This window comes from Nannospalax galili, unplaced genomic scaffold, assembly GCF_000622305.1.
Source record: "Nannospalax galili isolate Female #2095 unplaced genomic scaffold, S.galili_v1.0 scaffold1307, whole genome shotgun sequence".
In the NCBI taxonomy this organism is placed as follows: Eukaryota; Metazoa; Chordata; class Mammalia; order Rodentia; family Spalacidae; genus Nannospalax; species Nannospalax galili.
Window position 1 is genome coordinate 996,760 of NW_008357035.1, and position 26,313 is coordinate 1,023,072.

Here is a 26,313-nt window from a genome sequence, read left to right on the forward strand (position 1 = left end):
TGGGACGCGGGCATACATACACACTTTTCAGGTGCGAGTATATGTGACTACATCCGCCAGCATGGGGAGATGCTCCAGTCATTCCCTGAGCTAGTGCTGGAGCACCACAGAGCATGCTTGGGGACGCACGGAGCTCCTATCCACCTGGAGGTGCTGTCTGCCCAGCACCGGTAGCTGGGAGGGGGTGGTGGTGAGGGCACTGTTAAGAGGCAGCCACACGTCTTTATAACAGTGCCAATCGATATTCCTCTGAGTAGTAGTGGGAGCCCCATCCAAGTCGTTCATTTACATCCACTCTGAAAGGTATTGGGGAGAATTGTTGCTGGCAGCCCACACCTCAACACCCAGATGCAGTGTGCTATCTCTGATTAATGGACTTGGTTGTTTGAATCAGATGCCTGCTCGGCGGGAAAGTGCAGACAGACTTCATTAGTCAAAATGACGAAGCCAGAGCTCAGCCATCAGCGGAAGCTGAACACCCCACTCAGGAGCAGAAAAGTAGCACGTGCAGTGACCACAAGGAGAGCTATGAGCAAGGGGCCCGAGGGGCTCAGGAGCACCATCCTGAAGCTACACATTCAGGTGGCTGTTCTAGAGCCTTCTGGTTGGGTGTAGCGAGGACCCCTCACGTATTCTATTCCTATTCCAACATTGGAAACTCGTTAAACCCTGTATGGCTCTGAGACAGGCTGGCTGGGACCTAACGGCAGGGATTCCTTAGTGACAACGGCTCCAGGGTAGGATGGTACCGACGGCTCCAGGGTAGGATGGTACAGCCAAGGGGCACGTGATCATTCTGAGCCATGACCAGTGCATCCCTAACCCTCAGACCCACTGGTGAGGGAGGGAGAGGGGACAACGCGCTGCTGTTCAGATACCCGGCGTGCCCGCCCCCACTCTGACCACCTCTGTTCAGCCTGGTTACTCTGCAGTGGACCACTGGGGCTTCAGCAGGGCTCTGCCTGCCTTCAAGGTGGTCCTGGCAGAGGGCTGGAGGGTACGGAACTGAGACCCCAGCTGCCCTCTGGAAGCCACCATGACCTCACTCTGTGCAACCCAGTTTCATTAGGAGTCTCTAGGAGGGTGTACCATGGGCTGCAGGACGGGTTGACTCTGCCGTCCCGGGTTTCAGTAGGATGGTGAAGTTGAAGTTTTGGCCTAACGGGGATGGCAGAAGTGATATGGGTCCCTCTTCTTGTCTGCGTGGGTGCATCCCTGGTGGATTCTCCTGGCCAGCACTGGACCACACGTCCCCACGCTGACTGCACACTTACCTTGGAGCGAGGCTGGCTGACTTGGCTCCCACTGGCAGCTCCAGCCCTTCTCCGGGCTTGGCTGATTTCTCCCTGTTCATCTGCTGTAGGATGGAGTTCAATTCACTAATGACATTTGCCTTTGGGCCTGAGAGAATCGGGCTTTTGACCTCCGTGACATCACCCCACAATTTGGAGGTCCTTGGCTGGATGACCTTTGCCACGACAGCCTGGGCACTGCCCGGTGGGGGCGGGGGTGCGGGCGGAGGGATCACGAAGCCGTCTGCATCCTCTTCTGGGAGCGCGTCTTGATAAAGTGCGTTGCTTTTGTGAACGAGAGGCTTCATTTTTGGCTTTGGAGGTACTGGGGGCTTGTCGACCACAAAGGCTTGCCCGTCTGCATAGACTGTGCATGGATCCATGCTCTCCCCGCCCTCGGAGGACAGCGTGGAGATGCTGGACACGGTGGAGATGGTACTGGTGGTCTCGAGATGGTGGTCGCTGCTGCTCCGGCTGTCCACCTCCTCGATCCCGGAGTCGGTGATGGCGTCGAAGCTCTCGGGCGGTGGCAGGTAGGAGGCAGGCAGACAGTTTGAAAGGCCGGATGGCTTCTTGCCGTCTGTGGAGTTAGCTGGCTGGCTGGGGTTCAAGGAAGGGGGCTGAGGGGTGTCGTTTTTCTTTTGCTTGGCCAGGTCAGTGAGAGCGGGGACAGAAGCAGCTCGGTCGTCGGGGATATCAAAACTATTTGCAAATTCCAGGGGAGGAGGCAATGGCTCTGTAAAAATAAAGTCCTCATCCAGGTCCACGGATGCCAGGGGGGGAGGAGGGATTCGGAATGGCAGGATCACCGCCTCTTCCACGGAGCCCGCTGCCACCATGGTCCTGCTGGGCGTGGCGGTGGCGTTGGGCTCTGGGGCGGCGGCGATCTGTAAAGCACCTTCGGTTTCGGAAACGCCTTCCGGCACTGTGGAGGCTGAGAGTTCTGGCTTCGTGTCCCCGTCCTCTTGCTCCTCCTCTTCCTCCAGCGGGGGCCCTGCCTTGACCACGTCCACCGTGTGCACCATCAGCAGGCCGGCTGACTTCTGCTGGGCCGTGTCCACGATGTTGATCAGCATGTTTTTCTTGTCTTCGGCCCTCCGGTCCTTGCCCAGCTCCGTCTCGTACTTGTTCTCCGTCTCCTGCCGCCGCAGGGGCCCCCGGGTGTTCTGCCTGGTGACCGGCGGGAAGCCGGACTCCACGCCGGGCCGCATTTTGGTATCGATGTAGAGGGGTTTGAGGTCAGCCTTGGGGGCCTCCCCCTTGGGCCCCTGCTGGGACTCCTGCATGGCTCGGTCCCTGGCCGACAGGGCCAGGGCCAGCGGGGAGCTGGGGTCGAGCAGCCGCCCGGTGAGCGGGTGGACGTAGTTCTCGGGGCCGGCTGGGCTGCCGCTCTTGGGGGCAGCCGGCAGGCCGCTCTCGGGGCCCTTGGCTTTGGATGTGGAATTCAGGGGCCTCCCGGTCTCCCCCTGAGCACCGGCCTCACCGGCACCCAGGAAGTGGTTCTCCAGCTCCCTGGGCGCCGCCCTGGGGGTGGGCGAGAGCGGCTGCTCGGCGCCATCCTCGTCACCGAACCCGCCCTCCTCGGGGAACTTGGAGGGTCGCATCCGGGGGGCGGGGGGCCCCAGACCCACATCCTCGTCTCCCAGGTCGGTGGAGAGGAAGGCCGGAGAGTTCCTCCTGGCTTCCAGCCGCTTCTCCCGGTCCCGCACGGCCCCGGCGATGGCTGCGGCGAAGGGGCTGCTGACGGTGAGGCTGTCGTCCGGCCGCAGCTGGCCCGGCTCGGTGGTCTGGGGGTCGATCTCCATGCTGCTGCCCTGGCTGCTTTTGCCGCTGCTGCTGGTAGAAGGTTCCTTGACGATGATGGTGGGGATGGGGATGGAGCAGGTCTTCTCGGGGCTGTCCTCCACGTTGGACTGCTTCACCAGCATGCCCTTCCGCCTGGCTGGCTTGGCAGGGACGTAGACAGCCCTGCTGGCGATCTTCCCCACCTCCGAGTACGGATTCTCGGGCATCTGGCCCCGCTTGGTGCGGAAGGCGGCCTGCGGGGTGGTGCTGCGGCTGTAGACATCCTCTGAATCCAGGGAGAAGCGGTCGAGCTCCCTCCTGTAGAACATGCCCTTCTCCCTCATCACGGTGGCCACCGTGTCGGACCTGGTGGCCGGGGACACCTTGGCGGGGTTCTGGCTGAACGCAGGCTTAATTGTCCCATAGACTCTCGGAGTCGGGGACTTGGGACAATTGTAGGTGGTGGGGGATGGTGGAGGGGGCGACGGGGGCACAGACTGTGGTGGAGGGGGTATGTCCTCGGAGGTGTCCGGCATGGACAAACTTCGGGTGAACTTCAGCATCGGGGGAGCCAGAAACTGTCTCTCTTCCTCCGTTATCCCTACAAGTAGGAAAAAACCGCCGTTGTAAATCCCAGCAGCCACCTAAGCCTACCGAGGTCTTCCTAAGTAATACACCGTGTTCCACAGACTCCCAAACCAGACACTTGTTAGGAAGCACAGCACAAGCCACAAAGCCGGGTTAGTTACACACCCACTTGGGAGCCCGAAACACAGAAAGGAGTTGGGGGATGTGGTGAGCACATGCGGGAACCTGTTCTCTAGGGGACCATGTAGTCCATGTAGTGTCTAGGGTGAGACCAGGGCCGGATACTGGACTGTATGTGGCCCTCAGGCCAAGCTCTGGCCACCTGATTCCAAGGACACAGCTTGAGTGCATGGATGCTAACACTGGTGCTGGGCGGCTATGCCCCTCTCAGGCCTGATGAGTGAGGGCCCCTGAGGGTCTGAGCTTTCACCCTCCTCTCTCAGGAGATGCCTGGGTGGCAAATGGTGCACGGTCTGGGCTGCCGTCGTTCCTGCCCAGTTTCTAGGCAGAGGTATCTGCCCAGCAGTGGCCTGTGTGTGCCGAGGGGAGGTACTGCTAGCGCCGTGGTGTTCTTGTGCGAGGGGACTCCGACCTGTTTTGTCACCTGATTTATCAGGGCCACGCTGAGGGCTCTGTGTATGTCAGAACGTCTCAGTCCTCAGCAGATGGCTGTGACGTCCCTGGCTGGCTCAGAGGAGGGGCCGTACTGGTCTGGCCCATGCTTGTGAGAGGAGGGAGTCTTGCCTCTCCACCCAGTCTCAGGCCACAACAGCTGAGAAAGGCGGTTCAGCCTTCCGCTCCGGCTGCCGAGCCCCACAGAAGCTTTGCCATGGGTTCACCGGACCCTCTGCAGAAGGCGCCAGCTATGGTGGGTCATTAACCAGGCCCGGCTAACTTGGTACCAGGTCAGGGCCACATTCTGAGACCTGACTGGTGGAAGTGTGTGTGCGTGTGTGTGTGTGTGTGTGTGTGCGTGTGTGTGTGTGTGTGTGTGTGCGTGTGTGTGTGTGTGTGTGTGTGCGTGTGTGTGTGTGTGTGTGTGTGCGTGTGTGTGTGTGTGTGTGTGTGCGTGTGTGTGTGTGTGTGTGTGTGCGTGTGTGTGTGTGTGTGTGTGTGCGTGTGTGTGTGTGTGTGTGTGTGCGTGTGTGTGTGTGTGTGTGTGTGCGTGTGTGTGTGTGTGTGTGTGTGCGTGTGTGTGTGTGTGTGTGTGTGTGTGCGTGTGTGTGTGTGTGATCATGATCAGGAGCGGGGATGTGACTGAGGCCACACAGTGAAACCTGAGCTGTCTCTCTGGATGTGTCAGCTGGTGTGACAGTAGACCATAGGACAGCCTAGGACACGGACAGACAGAAGCAGCAGACACGGTGGACACCAAGGACAGGTTCTCACACGGGGACATGCGGGTTTTCAAAGAGGCAGCAAAATGAACTACTTGAAAAAAAATTCCTAGGACAAACTACAGTCATTTATTCCATAAGAACTTCCGTTTGATAAGGGTATTCCAAATTGAACATACTCCTGTGGGTGGATAATTTAGAGTCTCAGAGGTCAGCTGCTGATGGAGAGGTCTTGAGGACCATTCACTGTGCATTACCACGTAACGGCAACAGTCCCAAGGAGTGATAATTTAAGAATACCCCTTATAAAGTAAACTGGGATGCATTCACATTACAGATTCCAAACCAGAGGGTTCACTGACCTGATAGAAAGATTCTGCTGTCTGACAGGAGGAAATCAACTGTTATTAGCCAGAAAGATCCAGAGATATGACAAGGTGTATATGCAGCTCTGCCCTGAGCAAGCCAGGGGTGGGCCAACTGTCCGAGCTGCAGATGCCACCGTGGTGGTCACTACCTAGATGCCGCCTCCTGCCTCCTCCTCCAACTAAAAGCAGACATGCCACGCTTCTGGCAGCATTGCCAGGAGAAGCTTCCGGAACACACAGAATGGTGTTCCTTGCCCTGGTGAGGCCCCGGGAAGGCTCCGGGAAGCTGCACACACCCTCTTTACGTGGCAAGGCTCCACTGGGTCCAGCAGTGGCCCGGGCTTCCAGAGTTCATGTGGTAAAGACCACGCTGGGTTTTTTATTTTTCTGTCTCGAGTGGTCAAGTTTACCTTGGCCTGTCCGAGTCAGTGAGGGAAACGGGGTGTTAGCGGGGAAAGCAAGCTGCTTTCTAACACACAGTGCACGGCTCATCAGCGGTCCAGACCTGACCAGTCACCCGGAGAAGCACAACCCTTGAGCTCAGTCTATGAAATGGGGACTGGAGGGGCCTTCCCACCCTGCCTGCCCTCTACCCTGACCACCCCCCCGGCCCACCTCTACTGCCACCAGATTAGGGAAACCATCCTAGAGGAAGGTTTCATATTCCACCATGTTCAAGGGAAAGCCTGTTAGGAGAGGCTGGGCACCTGCCCTCTGGTGGGTGGGCCCGGTGGGGCAAGGCTAGGCAGATGCCCAGGACTCCTGAGGAGCTCTGAGGGATACATTGGGAAGCCAAGGGCAACGTCTTCGGGTGGGGGTCACGCTTCTTACCTATCGATTTCTGCCTTCGCATCCTACCTCGAGGGAGGCCCAGAAATGGGCCTTTCGGGCTCCCGGGGACGGTGGGCGTCATCACAGCGATCCCTTGGCGCTCGTACACAGACTGCAAACCAGAGAGTGGGGTGAGATGAGGTCCTGGGAGCCCCACCCACGGCAACGGGCCAGAGGCAACAGGACCCATTAGCAGGCTTCTCCAGGCCGTGCCTCTCCAAGTTCCTTTCCCCCCAATTCCCATGGCATACGACACCAGCATGCCCAGCTCCAGGCAGCCACCATCTGCTGAGACACCGTTCACCAGACAGAGAGCAGAAGAGTCTCAGAGAGAGTGAGTGGGTCGTGGGAAGGTGTATGGCACACTGCAGTGGGGTCTGACCCGGGCTGTGCCCTGGTTGCTTAAGTGCCCTGTGACCTTGGCCAAGTCCTGAGTGGGATCCTGTTTTCACTCTTCGGCCATGAGGAGGTAGCTAGGTGGCAGGTGAGTGGAATGCCTGCCCTAGCAGCCAGGAAGAACTACCAGACGACCCTGGAACGTGGCATGGAGAAGGCAGTGGACTGTCCCAGCCTCCTCCCTCAGCCCTGTCCTTTCTCTGATCTGAAGGTGGCATCCTCCAGTCCGCTTCACACCTGTGTTGCATTGCCTGCCAGTCTGAGATGGAGGGCCAGCCATGCTCCCAACCCTGGGGGAGATGTGGGAAAATTCAGAGGCTGAGGTGACAACTCCAGGTGGGGATAAGGTCCACTGGGGCTCCAGGACTTCTGCCCATCTCTCTCTGAAGTCCCAGACTAGGGAAGGCAGGCGGGATACTGGCCTCCGGGAGGCCAAAGCCATCCGTCCCATTGGAAGTATCAAGGTAGGTGTGGATATGGCATGGGCTAGGATGCCACCCTATGGGGTTCTGTGGGAGGAGAAGAACTGAGGCAAATGCTCCAATTCCAATCCTTTTTGTTTTATTGTATATTATATAAACTCTTACCAAATGTATGGCAGTTGTGGGTGTTACTGTTTAAAAGGGCTAGATTAAACTAAGTTGATTTAAAAGTAAGTCAAAAAGTACTGAGCCCTGTTGTGGGAGACCCAGTTCTCAGACCTGGCCCTCGGAGGGACACCCAGGGCTGTGATGGTGACCAGAAAACAGAGGGAGGTAACGGTGCGGTGGGGGCGGGGCACAAAGGCCTTGTCTAATCCAGGATGTATTCCTAGGCTCCTGAGCAACCTCTGTTACCTCCTTCTTGGGACTGTCCTGATGCCTGGGGTGACAGGACTAGCACCAACAGTGCCCCGGACACACGGGCATGGCACACTGTCATCATCCCACCTCAGAGCATCGGCCAGCTGTGTGTAGAGGCCTTTGCCTGCTGTAGAGGACCACAGTGTGTGAGGTTCTGGGTAAGGGAGGAGCACTGTCCGAGGAGCATTCCCATAGCCTCTTATGTCTGTAGCTTCTTGGCTGGGTACATGGAGGGACACCCTCAAGGTTTGGGGCTGTGTGGTTAAGCCCAGGTAAAGGTAGCAGGACAAGAGAGGCGAAGGTCACACTCTGGTCTGGTCAGGGCCCCACGGCCATCTGCACTGGGCCAGGGTGCTCACCCACGGCCAGCTGAAAACGGGCTTCAAACCGGCATAGTGAAGGCTCATGAAAGTGGATCCATGAACTGGCCTTTCCCTTTCATGTGGTACCCTCTATTCACCAGCCAGGCCATCCCAAGCCCTACCCCCAGTCTAGGGCACGGTGACTCACGTTCATGTCCGAGGCTGCCGGGAAGCACCGGCTGGTGGGCCGCTGCTTGATGGTCGCCACCCTCGACTCCACAGCCACATTTTCCGCAGTCCGGGAGGGCTTGGAGGCCGGGACTATCTCTTCCGGTTTATCTGGAAGGTAAGGTGAGGGTTGGAGTGGCTTGTGCCAGTCAGGGGTGGGGTTAAAGGAACGTAAGCGTGCAGCCACGTCTCCTGTGCCTAGAGTAGTCGGCAGGCTATCTCATGAGGCCAAGCACATGTTTCTCCATGCACCTCACTAGGGCGTCCCCACATGCCCTAGACCTCACCTGCCTGAGGGGTGTACATGGGCAAAGATGGCGGTAGGAAACCTCGGCAACTGGCCTGCCCGCTGGGAAGCACTACACCACCCAGGACCCGGGGTGCCATCAACTTCAGGTCTGATAAGTGGAATTTGTTATTGCTAGTGTTAACTTACTTTGGAATCATTATTACTCTATTATTTGAGCCAGGGTCTCGCTGTATAGCCCAGAGTGGCCTCTAACGTGTGTACTTCCTGTGTCACTTTCCTGAGGGCCGGGATTACGGACCTGTGCCATCGGGTGTGCGTACACACGCACACACACACATACACACACACGTACACACACACACACACACAGACACGTGCATGCACATTCACACAGAAACTCAGAAGTATGGTTCTTTTGGAACTAAAAGCCATTCCCAAGGCAAGCTCCCTGCACCCATGGCTGGGATGTTGATGAGCCAGGCAGAATGGTAGGACCCCAGATTTCTCAACACCAGCCGTGCAGGGAACTTTCCATTTATTCTCCTTGTCTACATCAGTCCCAGCCATAGCTAAAGAGAGCCCAAGGCTTATGTGGTCTTTGGAAATGAAAAATGTGCCCCCCCCCAAATTAAAGCACAATTTTTTACTAAACTTGAAAACCAAAGCCCATCCCAGCATCATCTTGATGTCCAGCTTTGCTCTGGTCAGTCTGAGACCTCAAGACCAGGCACAAGGTTATGTCTAGTGCCATCAGGATGCCGGGCCCCCATTCACTGAGACTTCAGTGCTCCCCCCACCTCCCGCCCCATTCTACACAAGCACGTGGGAAATGCCCCAGCTGTCCCCTGCTGTACTTTTTGCAAGATGCCCTGGGTCAGGATGAAGCTTGTGTGGAGTCCTGCCTGTGGGCGCCTCCCACGGTGGCCCTCTTGTCATACAGTAGAAACAGGCATCTGGAACATTCTGTGTACAAGCCTGAGTTCTTTTAGACAAGCTTTGCTCATTCCTGAGGTCTGGTAGTTCCCTGTTCAGCGAGTACTTAGGGCAGCCAAGTCTTCAAAATACCTCGGAAGCCAGTTGGCAATGGTGGTTTATGAGGAGCTGACCCACCAGCTGAATCCCTGGAGGAGCCGTAACAGCTGTTGGTAAAGGCAGGCAGCTGTGAAGATAGGCAGTGAGATTCCCCCCAAAGAGGTACCAAGAGGGAAAGGGTGCCCTGTGGCTGGGGGAACCCATACAGGCGATCATCATGGCCCCTCTGACATCCGGTTAATTCCAGACCAGTGCTGATCCCAGCAGTCTGCAGGCAATGGCCAGGTCCTGCTCAGCCTCGAAGAAGGGCCAGGAGATGGTAGGAGAGACCGCAGGCCTGGAGGGCCTGGGCGCCCACTGTCTGGTCCTTCAGGGAGGAGGCTTGGGACCTTTGGTCTGGGCTGTTGGCTCTCAGCTGCCTTCTGCTGGTCTTTCCTGACGAGATGACGATGAGCGTCAGGCACTGTGTCCCCTCACAGTCCACTCCACACGCCTGGGCCTACAGCTGCCTGTGTTTTCTCGTCTTATCAGGTGAGTGTCTGCCCCTCACGGATTGGTCAGGTAATGAATGGCCACACCCCCTCTGTTGCAGCCACCTCCTTCCATGAGGTCTTCCAAAAGAGCTGGAAGACTGGAGACGTGCAAGAATCCAGCCACCTACAGCCGGGGCACCAGCAGTGATATATGAAGGCCTCCTCCTGGCTGTGTGACAGGCCCAGGCCACTCACCTTCAAGTGCTTGGCCATGAGAATCGATGGGAGTGTGGATGAGGCCCAGAGAGTTCCTGGAGGCTTGGCCTCTGTGGAACTCAGTGGCCGGGTTGGGTTGGGCAAGGGAAGGTTGTAGGCTTTGAGCACCATTGGATCACCACATAAGGGCCACAACCTTGCCAGGAGGGCCCTGGTCACAGACTCGGCACAGCGGGGCCAGAGGCTCGATTCTGCTGGGAGCCTGTGTCTGGGCACTTTAGGGTGACATGAGAGAACTACACCTGTGGTGAAAAACCAACAAGTCACCGAGAATGTTCCAGGCTGGGCTTCGAGGCGTCCTTTACACTCATTACAGCAAACTACAGGCCTGGTGCTGGGTGCCCCACCAGGGCACCTTGTCTCCTTGTTCCCAGTGGGAGCTGGCAGTGATCTGAGGACCTCAGGGCCTTGGATGAGGTGCATGCCTAGAGCAGGTCAAGCTGTCGTGGTCCACCATGATGGTCCTGACCCTGTGGGCTTCAAGGCTGCATCCTGTTATACCTGGCCATGGGGGACATTCCCTTTCACAGAGAACAGTCGTAGGGCCCCCTGCAGGGGTGAGCCCCCCCCCTGCCTCCTATCCAGACAGAGTCCCAGCAGAGATGACCAAGGTCATCTTAGGGTCTCCTGCTTTGCGGAGGGAGGGCAGGCGGTCAACAGCACTGATGTGGTTGTGATGTGGGGTGCCTTCCCTGGAGCCTTGACCACTGACATCCTGGTCTTTTGCCCTGCCCCTCCCATCTCCATCAGGAGTTGCTCTGTGGGGTGATCAGGGCCAGGGCGACTGCTCTTCTGCAGAGCTGGGGCCGTGATTCAGGTAGCAGAAGGCTCCTTCCTTAATCTGTCCCTTCGATTTGCTGACCAACTGGAACTGCAGGCCTGACCGTGCAAACATCATTTGAGATCTTCCTGGAGGAGCAGCAGAAGGCCTCTGAGGACTGCAGGCTCCTGGTTTTCATCCTGAGGATTAGGCTGGACCAATGGGGATTGCTGAGGAGGTCAGGCTCCTGCAGTGTCAACATAAGGTCTTGATGCCTGGAGATGGTCGGTCCTGCACACACACGTGAAAGCTGTCAGCGTACAAAACAACCCAGCCAGGAGCTAAGTTTAAAGTCTCTTAAGAACACGCACGGTCTCTCACAAGGTGGACGAGTGACTGATGGGCTGTAAATTGCACAGTGAAGTGGGGCTTAGGAGAGAAGTGGCAGGTTGTCAGGCCCCTGGGATGACTCCTAACCACCTTTCTCAGGGACACAGCCCCTGACTTTCATGCCCTTCTTCACCTTTCCCAGCTTGTGGGCTGTCTGGGCCTAGGCAGACTTGATCATGAGTTGCAGGAGGGTGTGCAAGAGGGCACACCCAGCATGCTCACCCTGAGGCAGCTGCAGCTCTCCGTGTGCCAGTCCATCAGCTGTCACAGCTCTGTGGGAAGAAGTCTCAAAGTGCTGATGGGGGGAGCGACCTCAGTGACCATGAACAGAGGTGGTCTGAAACCAGACACACTCCAGTCCACTGCACAGTCCCGAGGGGGAACCTTCCAGGTACATCCCTAGGCAGAGAATGGGAGCCCTGTCAAGGTGACGTGTCCTCTGGCCACGCACAGGATGGTGACATCACCACAGTGCAGAAGCCAAGTCCCAGGTGGAGCAGGTGCCTGGCTGCCCCTCATTCACTATGTGGGATCTTCATGAGTATGTAAGACTGGGTATTCCAGATGTGTCCATGAGGCCAGCAGGGAGCTTCACAGTGCTCACGGAATTCGAGATAGCCACAGTGCTGTCCTCTCCATGCCCAGGGGCTGGTGGCTTGCTCTCCCTGCAAGGCAGTGATACTGTGCCAGTTTTGGGTAAGGAGCACAGTACAGGCTCTCTCCGTAACACTGCTTCCAGGAGGAAAACTCAAATGCCACATTACCACCCGCGCCACCACTGGCTGCCCGGTCCGCTCTCCTAGGCAGTAAACGGTGGATGTGAGACTTGGATCCCGTGGACCTACAGGGTCCAAGTCTCATGCCAGGGAAGGTCTGTGGTCATGGTCAGAGGTGCCCAGCAGTGTTGGAAGTCACGGGTACCCTCGCTCTGCCTGATGGTGTCTGCCTTGTCTCACCACAGCTGCCCTGGGCTGGTGTGTGTCTGTGATAGTTGCAGCCTTGTTCACCCTGGGGTGTGAGGGCTAGGCACTCAGGGAAAATCCAGTCCCTAAGCTGGTCTGGTCAGTGGGGTGGAGCTGGGGCTGGGGCTGCTTTACTTTTTAAGACTTCGTTTCTACTTTGTAGCCTGGCCTTGAACTCCCTATATAACTGAGATTAGCCCTAAACACCTGATCTTCCTGCCTCTACCTCCAGAGTGTTGAGATTGTAGGTGTGTCCCACCAGGCCCAGCAGAGGCTGTTCACTTGCAGGAAATCTCCCGGGGCTGTCAAAACAAGTGACCATAAACAAGGTGGCTTAAAAAGAGAGACCTTTATCCTTCCTCTGTTCTGGAGGCTGACGTCCGTGGTCCGGTGTAGCAGGACCAGCTTCCCTGCGCATCCTGGGGGAGAATTAACCCCTTTTCTGGCTTACCAGCAGTTCCTCATGTCCGTGGCTTGCTTCTCCTTCTATGTTGGTCACTAGTTACCTAGGGCTTGGTATGGTATAACCTTGACTGCATCAACAAAGACCTTATTTCCAAGTGAGGCCTGGTTCATGGGCTCTGGGTGGACAAGTGTGGGCAGCACTCTTTGGCTTCCTCCTCTGTTCCACATGGCCTCTGTGGAGCATGCTCCCTCTAAGATAGGCAGTCCTCTCGGAGAGCCCAGAAGGGCAGCAGGAAGGGTTGGAACCCTCGGCCGGACCCGGGTGCCGAGTTAGCAAAGGCTGTCTAGGGGGATGCAGTGAGGATTCAGTGGCTACAGGAGACACTGTGTGATGGCTAATCCTGGGTGTCAACTTGACTGGATCTTCTTGATTGGATCATCTGAAGCTGGAAGACACACCCTAAATGTGGGTGTCACCTTCTGATGGCAGCCTGTATAAAAGGCCACGGCAGAGGAGAATGCGGGGCTTCTTGCTGCTTGCCTTCTCTCTCACTGGTGAGTTCGTCTTGCTGCTGTAGACTGAAGACTAGCTGATCTTTTGGAATTCGTCAGACCTTCAGCACCAGATTGGGACTACTGAGACATCCAGCCTTGTGGACTGAGCAATTATGGATTCTCAGCCTCTCCAGTGTGGTGCAGCCATTGTTGGACTACTTGGACTCTATCCTGTGAGCTAAGCTGATAAATCCATCCACACACACACATACACACACACACACACATATATGTATATATATATATGTATATGTATGTATGTATATATTCATTCTACCGGTTCTGTTTCTTTAGAGAACCCTGACTAGTACACACCCGTCCCTGGCCGGACTGTCCCTGGCTGGGCTGTTGCTGGGTCCTTGGGCATCTGTCTGTCTGTCCATACCCCCACCTCCTGCTCTAGCCTGGTTGAAGCGGGGTTCTCTTCTGTACACATGGGCTGAGTTTCTACTACTGAGGCACTTGCCTATCTGTGTGGATCTGCTTCATGCTGGCCTCAGCCTCTCACCCTAGATGCTGCAGCACACCGTGCAAAGTGCCCGTGGGGATGGAACTTCACTGCTCAGGCCCCTTCCCCTTGACAATGGCCTTTTCTTTGCCAACTCTGTTGGGGCACTCTGGACTCTGGGAGTCCAGGGTGGGGTACCTCTCCTTTCAGGTCAGAGTTGGGATTTGGTCTTACACATATATAACTACGGGACCCTCGGGACAGATGGTTTGCATCTGGGCATTCACCTTGTCCTTGATGTGGGGAAGACCCCAGCAAGCCTGCCAGAGGGTCCTATGCAGCTTGACGTGGCAAGCACGGAAGGCTGCTGCCCGGGGGTGGCTCTGCTGGCTGCTCCAGGGCACCATCCTGCCCCGACATGGGTCCCGCTGGATGCCAACACCCACCCAGGTCAGCATTATTATGCTAGGTCGACACTGCCTAGGTTCAGTAGTGTGGCCACCAGGGACACTCCGAGCCCCAGGGAAAGGTGTTAGATTGCAGTGTTGGGGTCTCTCCCGTGGTTAGGGGGAACCATCTGTGATGAAGGCAGGGCCCTACCAGGTACACGTTGGCCTCATGCCATGGCTTGTCACAGACACAGCAGCTGTCTGTCTTCCCACTAACAGGCCCACACTGCTCCCCTGTCTCCCGGTGCAAAGGAGCTGAGACACTCTTACAAGTCCGCAGGCCAGAAACAAGGCCAGGGTTCCCCCCGCCTGCATCCCAACACATGGCTCTGACTCTGGTCAGATTCACAGAATTCAAGGCACTTGCAGCCCAGGTAGGCCATCTGGGACTGTCCCGAGTCCTGGCTACTTCACTGCCATGTTGATAAGGACACAGATCAGGGAGGACTTACGAACAGTTCAGGGGGTGGGGGTCACACACAGAAGTCAAGCAGATCAGACAGACCAAGACAGGGTGTACCCCAGGAATGGGCCCTGGGGAAGGACCCCAAATGGGGGGAAGAAGGACACAAGGCACACAGCGTACTCTGGACTTCACATGATGGTCACAGGGGTGTCTCTTCTACCGGGTAAGAGTACTGGGGACAGATACTCCCTTACCCTTCTTCTTCCGGACCGAGGCTTGCAAACAGAAAGGGAAGCTTGTGAGCCACCCTCCAGCGGCAGTGCCCGCCCAGGGCAACAGTGCCCACCATGGCCCGCACCCGGGGCCTCACCGAGCTCACAGAGGTCACAGGAGACAGTAGGGGAGCCAATGTGGAGCCCAGGAATGGGGGAAGGGGCATCTCCAGAGTGGCCTGCCAGAACCGGTATCTGGGCTGTTCCTTCCTCCTCATCCTGCTTGAACCCCCTTCCTGGAGGTGGCAAAGGGTCTTTCTTTCTTACTTTGCCCCTTCATGCCACCAGCACCCTGCAAGGTGGGACTGAGTTTCATGAGGTTGGGTGGGCTGCCTTTAGCAGGACCTGGAGGTCCTGGAGGCTGGAGGTTGTCCCGGGAACCCTACACCAGTCCCTCGGCACGAAGGCTGGCCTTGGTGCCCGCTTTAAGCAGAGCACACACTGTGTCTCCAGGAACCCTTAGGTTTTTCCCAGTGGGTCTCATTTGAAGGGATACGATGGGGTCAGGGGAAAGGCTAGAAATTCTTGTGGTAGGGTACTCTCTTCTAGAAGACCGAGGATTTGTGCTGAGCTTTAGATTCTAACCCCAGCACACAAAGAAAGGTAGCTGGGGTCCCAGGAACGACAGTGTTTGCTAGACCCCTGCTGGGGCCGAGCAAGGGAGCAGGTGCCAATCTATGTTGGTAAGGGACCTGTGGGTTTCCCATGTGAGGCTGGAGATGGTTGTCAGTGACATCTGGGCAGGACACCACTGACTGAGAGGCTTTCAACCTACCCACCCGGCTTCTGTGCCTAGGGGACTGCCCTCCCCAGCCCTCCCTAACCCTATGCTGCTCTCCATGGGGCAAGTATTGCCCCCTGTTCTCCCCCCACCCCCCAAGATCTTCGTAACTCAGAGCTGCCCTCTCTGCAGACAGCTCTGGACTTTCTGCTCCCTGGTGACACATGGGGACATGGTTCTTAGTTTTGGAATGGACCCTCTTTTGAATGGTCCCCATGGTAGGTGCAGCAGATAGTCACCCTGCCCCAGTCTGCTCCAAGGGGACAAATGGCCAAGCCTTTTATTGGACCTTGTAAGGTGCTGGGTGTGCCAAGGCTCTCTGTGGAACCTCAAGGCAGGCCTTCAAGTTGGAGCCGCCTGCTCTCTTTGTCAGGGAGTCGCTGGAGCAGGCCTGGAGGCCCAGCTGAGACGGGGTGAGTGAGGGTGCCCTAGGCAGCAGGGGGGGCTGCTGCGTGGGCCAGCGGGGCTGCTTACCTTTGTCCACTAGTGAGAGGCCCAAAAATTCAAAACAAAACAATGTTAGATAAACAGAAAAGAGAAACAGCCCCCACCCCTCAGGCCCCCAATGGAGATGCCAAGCATGGAGCTCCCCAGGCATGCAGGGAAGGGGGCTTGGGTCACCGAAAGGGGCAATCAAGTCAGCAAGAGACCATGCATGGGCTGGGGCAGCAGAGGCAGAGGGTAAGGCGGGCCTTACCGAGCTCCTCCAGCTCCGCAGTCATAGACTTGGAACGCAGGGTAAGGGCCGTGGTCGGCGCCCGTTTCGGAGGTGGGGGAGCTTGACAGGTAGGCAGAGGCAGAGCAGGTGTGAGAACCGCACAAGGCCCCACACTGCCCGGACCCCATCCTGCACCCTTCATTTCTAAATATGGGAAGAAGCTGGGGGTGGGGGACAGTAGCTGACAGGCCGGTGAGTGCCACAGCTCCTAACCACAGTGGCCCTGGGTACTGAGGATGGACTAGGGTAGATGCTCTGGGCTGGGGAGGGGAGCTCAGACAACTGTTCAGTCTGTGTGGCATCTGCTTGTGATGGGGCACAGCCAGTGGGACGCAGGTGGCTCAGTCACTATGTCAGGCTGTCCTGCTCGAGAAAGAGGCCTGCAGGTGTCCAGGAAGTGCCGTCCTCATACCCTCCCACTGTGGCCTGCCTTGTTCTAGGCCCTCTCCTCCTGGCAGCCTCCCTAGGCTGTACCCTGCTGCAGTCAACATCTCTTCTCCAGCTGTCCCTGGTACCTCTGCACAGTTGTTCTTGGGAGAAAAGGCTAGAAGGACCCCTTTATCCCCCACTCTGTTCTCTCAACATGGCAGAAGGTATCTGGCTTGTGCTTTAACCCCCTCCTCAGGTCCCACTTTACACGTCGCCCAGTTGTGGCCTCTCTCAGCTGGAGGGTGAGTCTAGGCCAATGTTACGGCCCTGGTGGCAAATTCCAGCCTCTCCCCACACCTGGGTTCTCTGGAGGGGCATTCACCCAAACAGAAAGCCCACCTACCCCACCAGTGACCTCTGCCTCCCCCACCCCCAGGGCACCGTGAGGGACACACACCTTTCTTCCTCGCAGTGTCATCAGGGTCCAGATTCCTGGTCACCGTGACGACTTTAAGGACGAGGTGATTGCCTCCCTGGCGGATCATGTTCACCACCTGCCTGTGGCCGACCTTGACGACATTTTCATTGTTAACCTGCAGGAAGATGGGGTGGCAGGTCAGTGAGGGTGGTAGACTCTGGAGGAGACAGGGAGACCTTCGCCTCTGTGGAAATGAAGCTGCTTTGGGGGCGGTGGTTAGTAGGTACAGAGCTGTGGCTGCGGAGGCCACCACATGGTGGGGTCTGGGTACCCCCTCCAGCACCCTCCCCCTGGCCCTGCAGCTCTCCAGAGGCCAGGCAGGACTGCTGGGAGTCTTCTGAAGAATTCTCAGAAGAGAAGTTGCCACACAGATTTCCAGGGCTGGTTGCAGTGACAGTTCTAAGGAGGAAGCCTGGTCCTTAATTGCTTCTCTGGCTTCTTGGAATCACCCATCACACTGACATGGCCCATTTCCTCAGGGCTCCCTCTCTCTCCCACCTGGAGGTGTAAAAACTTGGTTCTACAAGGTGTCAAGGTGGATGGGGCTCCTGCCCTGGCATTGTAGGGGAGGAGGGACAAGTGCCCCAGAGCTCCTGGACCCCTATGATGTCCTCAGGTGAGCTCCGCTCTGGAGTTCAGGATCTCTGAGCTTTCAGAGGCAGGTCTCCACTCCCATTTCCCGGGAAATAAATGGATGTGAGCACGGAGAGGCAGGGGCTACAGAGGGAGACCCTGTCTCACTCCCTCTTGATCAAAAATTATATATATGGTCAGCATGGTTCCTGCATTATGCCCACAATGCAGGGGCTGGGGGAGAGGGGAATCTCTAACATTGTACCCCCCACATACAAATGAACAGCACTCTGGCCCTGTCATCCCTGTGACTTTCCCCAACCCTTGTCTCTGGCTAGAAGCAGGGGAAAAACCCATCGGATAGGTGTGTTCAAGATCCTGCCCTCTTGGAGGTACATCTACCCCCTCCCCACAGCCAGGATGGCATCTCATTGGCCTCTGTGTCCTGGCCTTGCCTGGCATCTTCCTGGGGCATGAGCACTGTGGGGTAGGCTGTGTGGGACTCCATCGTGGCATCCCTAAAAGCCTGAGTCAGCAACACCCCCTGGCAGAGACCCAGAGCATGTCTGCGACTGCACGTGCATGTGGGGCTGTGGAGGGGCCCGGGGATGCTCCCTGCCTATCCTCAGTAAACAGATCTGGCTACCAGCCTCAGGGAGCACGTGTCGGGGAGGAGAGGCAGTGTTGCTGGGATCGCAGACCACGCACGCACGTTCTAGAATCCCTCTGTCCCCACTTAGGTGAATCAAGATTACCAGGGGCCACACCCTGCCAAACAGTGTTGACACCATCTTAGCTACTGAGATGTAAAAACTCTGGAGCTTCCGCATACATTCCCCAAACCTCTATTCCCACAGCAATGTGTGTGGGAGCTTGGGGGCCTCAAGCTCTCCCAGGAGCCTGGGATCCACTCAACCATCACCAGCCATCTGCCCGATGGGCGATGCCACCACTGAAACAGCTGCCTTTGATGCCGTCTGCTTTTAGGGCTTTAGAAGGGGATAGAATGAACCCTGTGTTCTGATACCCCAGAGTGTCCATGTGACATCAGCGAAGTCAATTCTGAGTCCGGCTGGGCTGTGCTCCTGGGGTTCGGCCTCCTGACCCAAGCAGGGACAACGCAAGTACGATCTGCCACGTCCCGTAAAGGCCTGCTGCAAGCCCTCCTCAGCAGGCAGGAGTGGCACGTTGCCTGGCATGGGGACAGAGGCAGGCAGCTGTCCTGTTGCTCAGCACTCAACCACAGGCGTGTGGCCGTCACACAGAACAGGCATAAGGGCTGGGGTGGGCTGCTGACAGCCCCTTCGTTTGCCTTGACCCAAACTTGACAAAAGTCAGTAGAGTGGCTCCTCAGTGTCATTACAACCAAAGCACCTTGTATCGGACCAGGCAGGGAGATGGAGCAGCCAGCCTGTAGGGTGGTCCCCCAAACGATCCAGCAGTAACCCCTCCATGTGTGCCCTCTGTCCTTGCCGAGAGCACCTTAGACTGCACTGCCATGGAGTGAATGTACCCGAAACCCACACCAAAGGTGATGGGGTTAGGAAGTGGGGCCTTGGGACCTTCCATTAGTTGCTTTAGCCCGTTACTATGACAACACATCTGAGAAAAGCAACTCAAGAAAGGTTTATCCTCCCTCAACGATCCACGTGCATCCCTCCCGAAGCTGTGCACTCGGCCAAAGAGGACAACCTTCCCAATAGAGAAGGACCGGCCTTCGGTCAAGGTCTATGAATAGCTGCGCTCCCCTGCTAGAACCTCCAAACCAGCTCTCAAGAAAGGTTTATCTGGCTCACAGTTGGAGGACGCAGTCCGTCATGGTGGGAAGGCACGGCGGCAGGGTGGTGAGGCGGCAGGCGGCAGTCACGGTGCGTCCATAGTCAGGGAACAGAGAGGGATGCGTGCTGGAGCTCAGCTCACTTCCCGATTTTTATTCAGCCCTGGGTCCCAGTTTATGGGACAGTGCCCCCCAAATTCAGGGTGGGTCTTCCCTCTGCAGTTGACCCAATCTAGAAGTTCCCTCACAGACGTGCAGAGATGGGTCTCCATGGTGATTCTGGATTCTGTCATACTGACAATAACTGCCATCACAGGCGAGCTCAGGTCATGAGGGAAACGCGAATGCTGCCTTTATAAAAGTGGCACAGGAGTTCCCTGTGACGACCAGAGGACAGGACAGTCTGCAAGTCCCTGGCACCCAGCCTCCAGAGCAGGAAAGAATGCATTGCCTGCAGTTTACTGCAGCCCAGCAGCTGAGTGAACTCAGATCCCAGTGCACAGTCACAGTTGTGCACACAGCCTGGAGCCTGGTCACCGCCCCTCCCTTGATGTCTGTTCCATTGCTGTGACAAAACACTCTGACCACTACCAACTTGGGGAGGAAAGGGTTTATTCAGCTTACAGCGCCCAGGTCGCAGTTCATCAGGGAGCCCAAGGTAGGAACTCAGGGCAGGTACCTGGAGGCAGGAGCTGGAGCACAGGCCATGGAGGAATGCTGCTTACTGGCTTGCTCCCCTGGCCCCTGCTCAGCCTGCTTTCTTATGCGACACAGGCCCACCTGCCCAGGGGTGGCACCACCCACAGTGGGCATGGCCACAGGCCTGTCCAATGGAGGTGATTCCCCAGTTGAGGCTCCTCAACCCAGTTGTGTCAAGCTTTAATCCAGCACAGTGCCCTTAGGAACCAGCCCCGACCCTTCAGTTACACTCAGAGCTCCAGGGGCAGGGATGGTCAGCATCCCTGTCATTAGCTGACCAGCGAGTGACTGGTGATGGTTAAAGCTGGGAGGTGGGGCAGCTGGAGAAGCAGAGCCTGGGGCGGCAGGACCAGGCCTGTGAGGGCCCCCACTGCTGTGGGCACACACAAGGCCAGTTCAGTCTGGGGTCCCTGAGCCAGGGGCACTGTGAGGGAATTCAGAGGGGCAGAGACACTGGAAATGCCCCTGGGGAAAGAGCAGGCCTTGCAGACAGGCCCCCACGGTTAAATGGATGTCATGTGAACTTTTTCTGAAGAGATAGGAACAGACGTCTAAGCACTCCACATAAGGCACCAACAACAGAGACAGGAAACAATTCCAACCAAGCGGGTTTTGGTGACACAATATTTCATAGGATTATTCACAGGGGCTAGGGTACCATGGACAATGATATCTCTCTCCTGACAGTTAACTGTGTAACTCCTCAGGGCGGGGGCATGGCCTTGGGAGCAAGCACTTTGTCTAGCAATTGTTAACTGCCAATTTATCCTCAGGGATGGGCATAGCCTCGTCAGTCCCTCCCCAAGCAACTGTTAACTGTCTATAAATCCTCAGGGCAGGGCGGGGCCTCATCCTAGCAACCATTAGCTAGAGAAGTCCTAGGGACAGGGGCATGGCTTCATGGGTCTCTCCCTCAGGCAATCCTGAAGTGGAAATTCTTGAGGAACCGTGGAGTCTCATGAACCCCTTTTCCAGGATGGAAGCTGGTGGACCCAGCTGCTCATGGTTCAAGAGTGCATCGGACATGTCATGCCCAGAGGACAGTGACCCACAAGAGTGATGCTCTTCTGGGATACAGGGATGTGGGCCTCAGAGGAGAGATGGTCCAAGAAGCCTTCCCTTTCTGCCACTGGATTCCATGCTCTGTGAGGCCTCAGGGTCCCGAGACTCCTCTCTCTCCTCCTTTCGCCATGTGGGGGCCGAGGGAGCCTCGCCGTAGGAGGGACATGTGTCCGTTGTCACCTTCCGTAGTTGGGGTGGGGGACCTTTGCCTTGGGTGTGTCATAGCACCAGCCCTCACCCTGGATGTGCAGAGTCCGAGTGCCTGCACTCCCTTTCACCTGGCCTTCCCAGGGGATGATGAGGTGCGGCTCCTGTCCAGGACAGAAGCACCTGCTTCTCAAGCTGCACGGACACGGGGTGGTGGTACCCACCACGGAGGAACTCTGTCCTTGGGGCCCCTCATCCCTCCCTTAGCCACGGAGTCTGGAGTGTTCCCCTGCTCTGCAAAGGAAGCAAACTTTGCAGGAAGCCCCCACCTCAAGGTCGGAGCTGTGGACGTCATGACGTTGTCCTTGGGTGGATCATCTCCTAGCACACAGATGGACACTTTAATGGGGCCCACGATGCGACTGTAGTGTGCCACAGTGCCAAGGGAGGATAGACACCCGCAGAGGGGCTGAGCAAAGCCACACTGTCCCTGCAACACAGCTCAGCTGGGGTCATCGCCAATGAGGACAGCTGGGATCCAAGGTGCATTTTTAGCATAGCAGGGGCAGGGAAGACCAAGCTCGAGAGCCTTTGCAAGTCCTCCAGCCTGAAAATGGACCTAGAACCAGTTTAGCCCCAATGGATGCATTGACGGATTGACGTGGGGTGGGGGGGCAGGCAGGTTTGTTTCTCACACTAGAAAGCCTGGACCTGCAATTTTGACATGCGGCCACCAGGGGGAGGTGTGTGTGCTTGACTACCTGCCACATCAACACATCAAAGGCTCAGACAAGTCCTGGCGTCCACCAGGGTTACTAGTTTAGAGAAAAACTTCACAAACAGCAGATCTAGTTGCAGGGAAGGGTGTATTCTCCTTAAACAGAGAGGGCGTGATGCAGTCAAGTCACAGGGCTCACAAAGAGCTCCAACCTTTCATGTGAATGTTGTTCCTTAACACATCAGAGCTGTGCAGGCACATGGTGGACAGAAACAGAGTTCCAGAGGCTTCCTGCCCAGCGCTCTGCTTCTCACTTGAAACCTTTGGAGGAGTCTTTCCCTATCATTGACTATTGTTGCTATGAATCTGAATTTTGGCTACGATCTGCCGATACATCACTACGATGACAGGAGTCTACAATCTCAGCAGTGTCACCTCGGAGATTCAGACCAGTCCTTTGCTGTGGGCATGTGTTGCACGATGCTTAGCTGTGTCTCTGAGTTCTATACCCTGGATGCAGGCACTCCCAGTGGGATGTGGAATTTTCCTGTTGTGGCACAGCATGCTGTGAGGTCCCCCTGTCAAACTGACTCAGGGCAGGGAGACACCCCCCCCCAACCGACAGCCTGCACCTGGCTCAAGATTGATCATGGAGATGGTTTCTAGACACTGATGTCCTAGGGAAGTCAAGGCCATCGTCAGCTAAGAACTATGGCTGTGCCTTTCTTCCTGTATGCCCCTCTCCCCCGCATGTTCTTATGTCAACACTAACTAGATCAGCTCTCGCTTTCCCTGTGACTGTGTATAATCTATTCATACTTAAACTGAATACTTTGCTGTGATTACTTTGTCTCCTGCACATTTTTTTACCCTGGAGCAAAATAATTTTGTTTTTTTATTGGTTTAATTTTCTATGCACTTAACGGTGAATTCAAATCCAAACACTTCCCTAATTATGTAAATCTCTTTTCAAGATCTTCAAATCCATTAGGTATTTTAAATTTGTTCTCTTGAAGATCTGCCTCCTGAGCTCGTTCTGTTTGTTGTTTTGAGGCAGGGTCTCACTGGGTAGCCCCGACTGACCTGGAACTCACTACACAGCTCAGGCTCACCTTGAGCTGGGGTCTTGGAGCCCAGACTCTGGATGTGTGTATTCATTTGTTCTCAACCTCCTGTTCAGTGGAGGACACGCTTCCACAGCCTCGTAATAGAGGAATTTGGAGATTGTTTTTTGACACACAGTACTGCTGACCCTCACACTTTAATTGGTACCTTAGCTGGACATAAAAGGTGGTGGGGGGTAAAGTAAAACAGGTCCCTAATGTTAGATTTAGGAGGGCAGAAAAAGAAAGGAGTTTAGAGTTTAGAAATAAGAGTCAGAGCCAGACCTGCAACAGGCAAGGAATGTGCTCCCTGGATTCAGGAAGCCAGCAAAGGGCGGATAAAAGCTGTTCCTCCAGGAATGGTTATCTGTGCTCTGAGTGGGGAGCAGTCTGGACTTATACAGGAAGTCTGCACACAGCTGTAAGAGTTAGCTCTGTGCCAGGGTCTGGTGTCCTGAGGGTCTCTTCTGAAGATTATTTGCTCAGGCAGATGGGTGAGTTATCTATACCTCTAAAGGAGACAGGTGGGCTCCACAAACAGTCTCTCTCAGTCCAGGGAGTGACCAGTTGATAAGGCTTGGCAAGGCCAGGCTGCCGATTTAGGGCTAGTTAGCCGTCCTAAGGAATTTATGTCTTTATGGCCTCCTCTAATAAAGCTAATAGGCTCTCCTGAAATTCACATATTCTATCACCTAACACCAATTCTTCTTCAGATAACAGCCGTGACACATGAAAAATCTCTACCTCTGAACTTGAATGAGAATAACTGTGAAGGCATGGTTCATGGGGCATGAACAGAGGCAGGCGGACTGTGGATGGGTGTTGGGGACTGTAAGCTTTGGTCCAGGTACATCCACTGTGGGTCACCTGCCAGACTGACAGAAAACTGTAGTGGTCCCAACTTGGGAAATCAGAGTATGGAGCTCCGGGTGGCCACAGATGCTTACTGGAGGGAGGGTCAGTGCAGGGAGGGCCGAAGGGGCAGGTACATGCACCGTGTGCGGAATGCTTCCAAGTCTCTGGCTGTGTGAACTGAACATTCCCAAGAGCCTCAGCACAACCATGGAAAAGGCTGAGGAGCCTGAGCTGAGCTGTGAGCCACAGCCCCACACATGACACAGAGCTGGAAGCCGGAGCCTAAGCAGATCAGTTTCCCATGAACCACAAGCGATCACCCAGGAAACATAACAGAGTGGAGAGTGGGCATGGAGAGTGGCCACACCCTAACCCTCATGGCATTAGGATACAGCTGGACCCAGACATGACCCACAAACTGTAATTGTCAGACAAGGACATTAGACCAGCTATTACAACGCTTAATTAGGCAAAGTAAAATGTACTCACCAAAACCAGATACAACTGAGCAGACTCTGGAGAAGACAGAACATTTTTTTTGGATTTATTTATTTTTAGTTATGTGTAAGAGTATTTTGTCTGTATGTATGTAAGTGCACTGCATGCATGCAATGCCCGTTGAGGCCAGAAGAGGGCTTTGGACCTCCTGGAACTGGAGTTAAGGGCAGTTGTTAGCTGCCCCATGGGTGCTAAGAATTGAACCTGGGTCTTCTGCAAGAGCAGCCAGTGCTCTTAGCCACTGTGCCATCTCTCCAGCCCTGCTGTTCATACACACAAAGAATGAAGGCATGCCGAGACCTCTCCAGACAGGAAGCGTCATCTCTTCCCATCAGAACTATGTGCATGCACACCAGGGACGTAGTTCAGTGGCACAGCACCTGGGTATGGGAAGACCCAAGTTCAATCCCTACCACCTTCTCCTCTGCAAAGAAGTGCCAGTGGAAGTCTTTCAGGCTGAAGGTATAAAGGGCGACAGATACATTCAAGTATAAGGTAAAGACTGGGAGACCCTGTTAGAAGTAGACATGACTTGGGGCTGGAGAGATGGCTTAGCAGTTAAGAACACTGGTTGTTCTTGCAGAAGACCCGGGTTTGAATCCCAGCACCCACATGGCAGCTAACAACTTCCCATAACTCCAGTTCCAGGGGATCCGACAGCCTCTTCTGTCTTCTGCGGGCATTGCACAACACAGGTGCACTCACCTACACACAGGCAGTACACACATACACATAAAATAAATAAAATATTTAAAAAAGTAGACATGACTTTGAGGCAAAAGTAACAGTGTTGAGCATTACAAGTTCTCACAATCATAGAGAAGAAGAAGAGGCACGCAGGCATCCCCACGTGGTGCCCGGCATAAAAACCAGGAGTACAAGGCCAGGCGTGGTGGTGCACACCTTTAGTCCCAGCACTCAGGAGGCAGAGACTGGTGGATCTCTGTGAGTTTGAGGCCAGCCTGGTCTACATAGCGAGTTCTAGGCCAGCTGGGGCCATAGGAGACCCTGTTTCAAAAAGACAAAACCAGGAACTGGAGAGATGACTCAGTGGTTAAGAGCACTGGTTACTCTCGCAGAGGACCTGGGTTTGATTCCCAGCTCCCACATGGCGGCTAACAACCGTCTGTAACTCCAATTCTAGAGGAATCTGATGCCCTCTTCTGACCCCTGTGGGCATTGCACAACACGGGTGCACTTACATGCCTGCAGGCAATATACTCATACACATAAAATAAAAATAATAAATGAAACCTTGAAAAAATGAAAACCCCCCAAATGAACAAACAACAAAGAACCCCTTCAAACAAACACTGGAAAATACCGGAACACAAAACGTAAAAGTTCTACGTAAAGTGTGTGCTCCAAGGAGACTGTGGGATGCTGACGAGAGCCCTGTGGCCGCAGAGCCCCTCTGAGAGGTGACGAGGAGCAGAGAAAAGCCAACAGGTGAAAGAAATGGAGTTCTAAGAACAGATGCCCAGGTACAGCAGAAAGGGATGAGGAACAAGGGGAGTAAGAAACAGGCTTGCAAGTCCAGACTGAATGTCCGCAATCATATTAAATGTTAGTGGACTAAAATCCCAGCAAAAAAGCAGGGCTTACTTAGGGCTGCGAGGTGGCTCAGGGGGTAAGGGCACTGCCTCCAAGCCCAAGTCCCACCCCTGGGGCCTATAGAGAGACCGGAATCCCAGAGTTGTCCTCTGACCTCCATATATGCCCTGTGGTGAGAATACATACAGAATAAATAAATGTAATTAAAAATTAAGAAATAGGCCGGGCGTGGTGGCGCACGCCTTTAATCCCAGCACTTGGGAGGCAGAGGCAGGCAGATCTCTGTGAGTTCAAGGCCAGCCTGGTCTCCATGGTGAATCCAGGACAGCTGGGG

The 26,313-nt window shown here is 55.5% G+C and overlaps 1 protein-coding gene across 2 annotated transcripts in view; it reads right to left on the bottom strand.

The window, feature by feature from the left end:
* Window positions 1-26,313, bottom strand: part of Shank2 (SH3 and multiple ankyrin repeat domains 2) — a 523,081-nt gene that overhangs the window by 10,897 nt on the left and 485,871 nt on the right. Inside the window, exons 19-26 of one of the 2 annotated variants that reach the window (XM_029557122.1) lie at window positions 16,973-17,108; window positions 16,126-16,206; window positions 15,903-15,923; window positions 14,630-14,650; window positions 7,950-8,080; window positions 6,202-6,313; window positions 5,365-5,385; window positions 1,275-3,678 (exon numbers count right to left, since the gene is read on the bottom strand). In XM_029557122.1, coding sequence (XP_029412982.1) covers window positions 1,275-3,678; window positions 5,365-5,385; window positions 6,202-6,313; window positions 7,950-8,080; window positions 14,630-14,650; window positions 15,903-15,923; window positions 16,126-16,206; window positions 16,973-17,108 — 2,927 coding nt within the window. The remainder of the gene's footprint in view (window positions 1-1,274; window positions 3,679-5,364; window positions 5,386-6,201; window positions 6,314-7,949; window positions 8,081-14,629; window positions 14,651-15,902; window positions 15,924-16,125; window positions 16,207-16,972; window positions 17,109-26,313) is intronic. The other variant, XM_008854979.3, reaches the window with a different exon arrangement.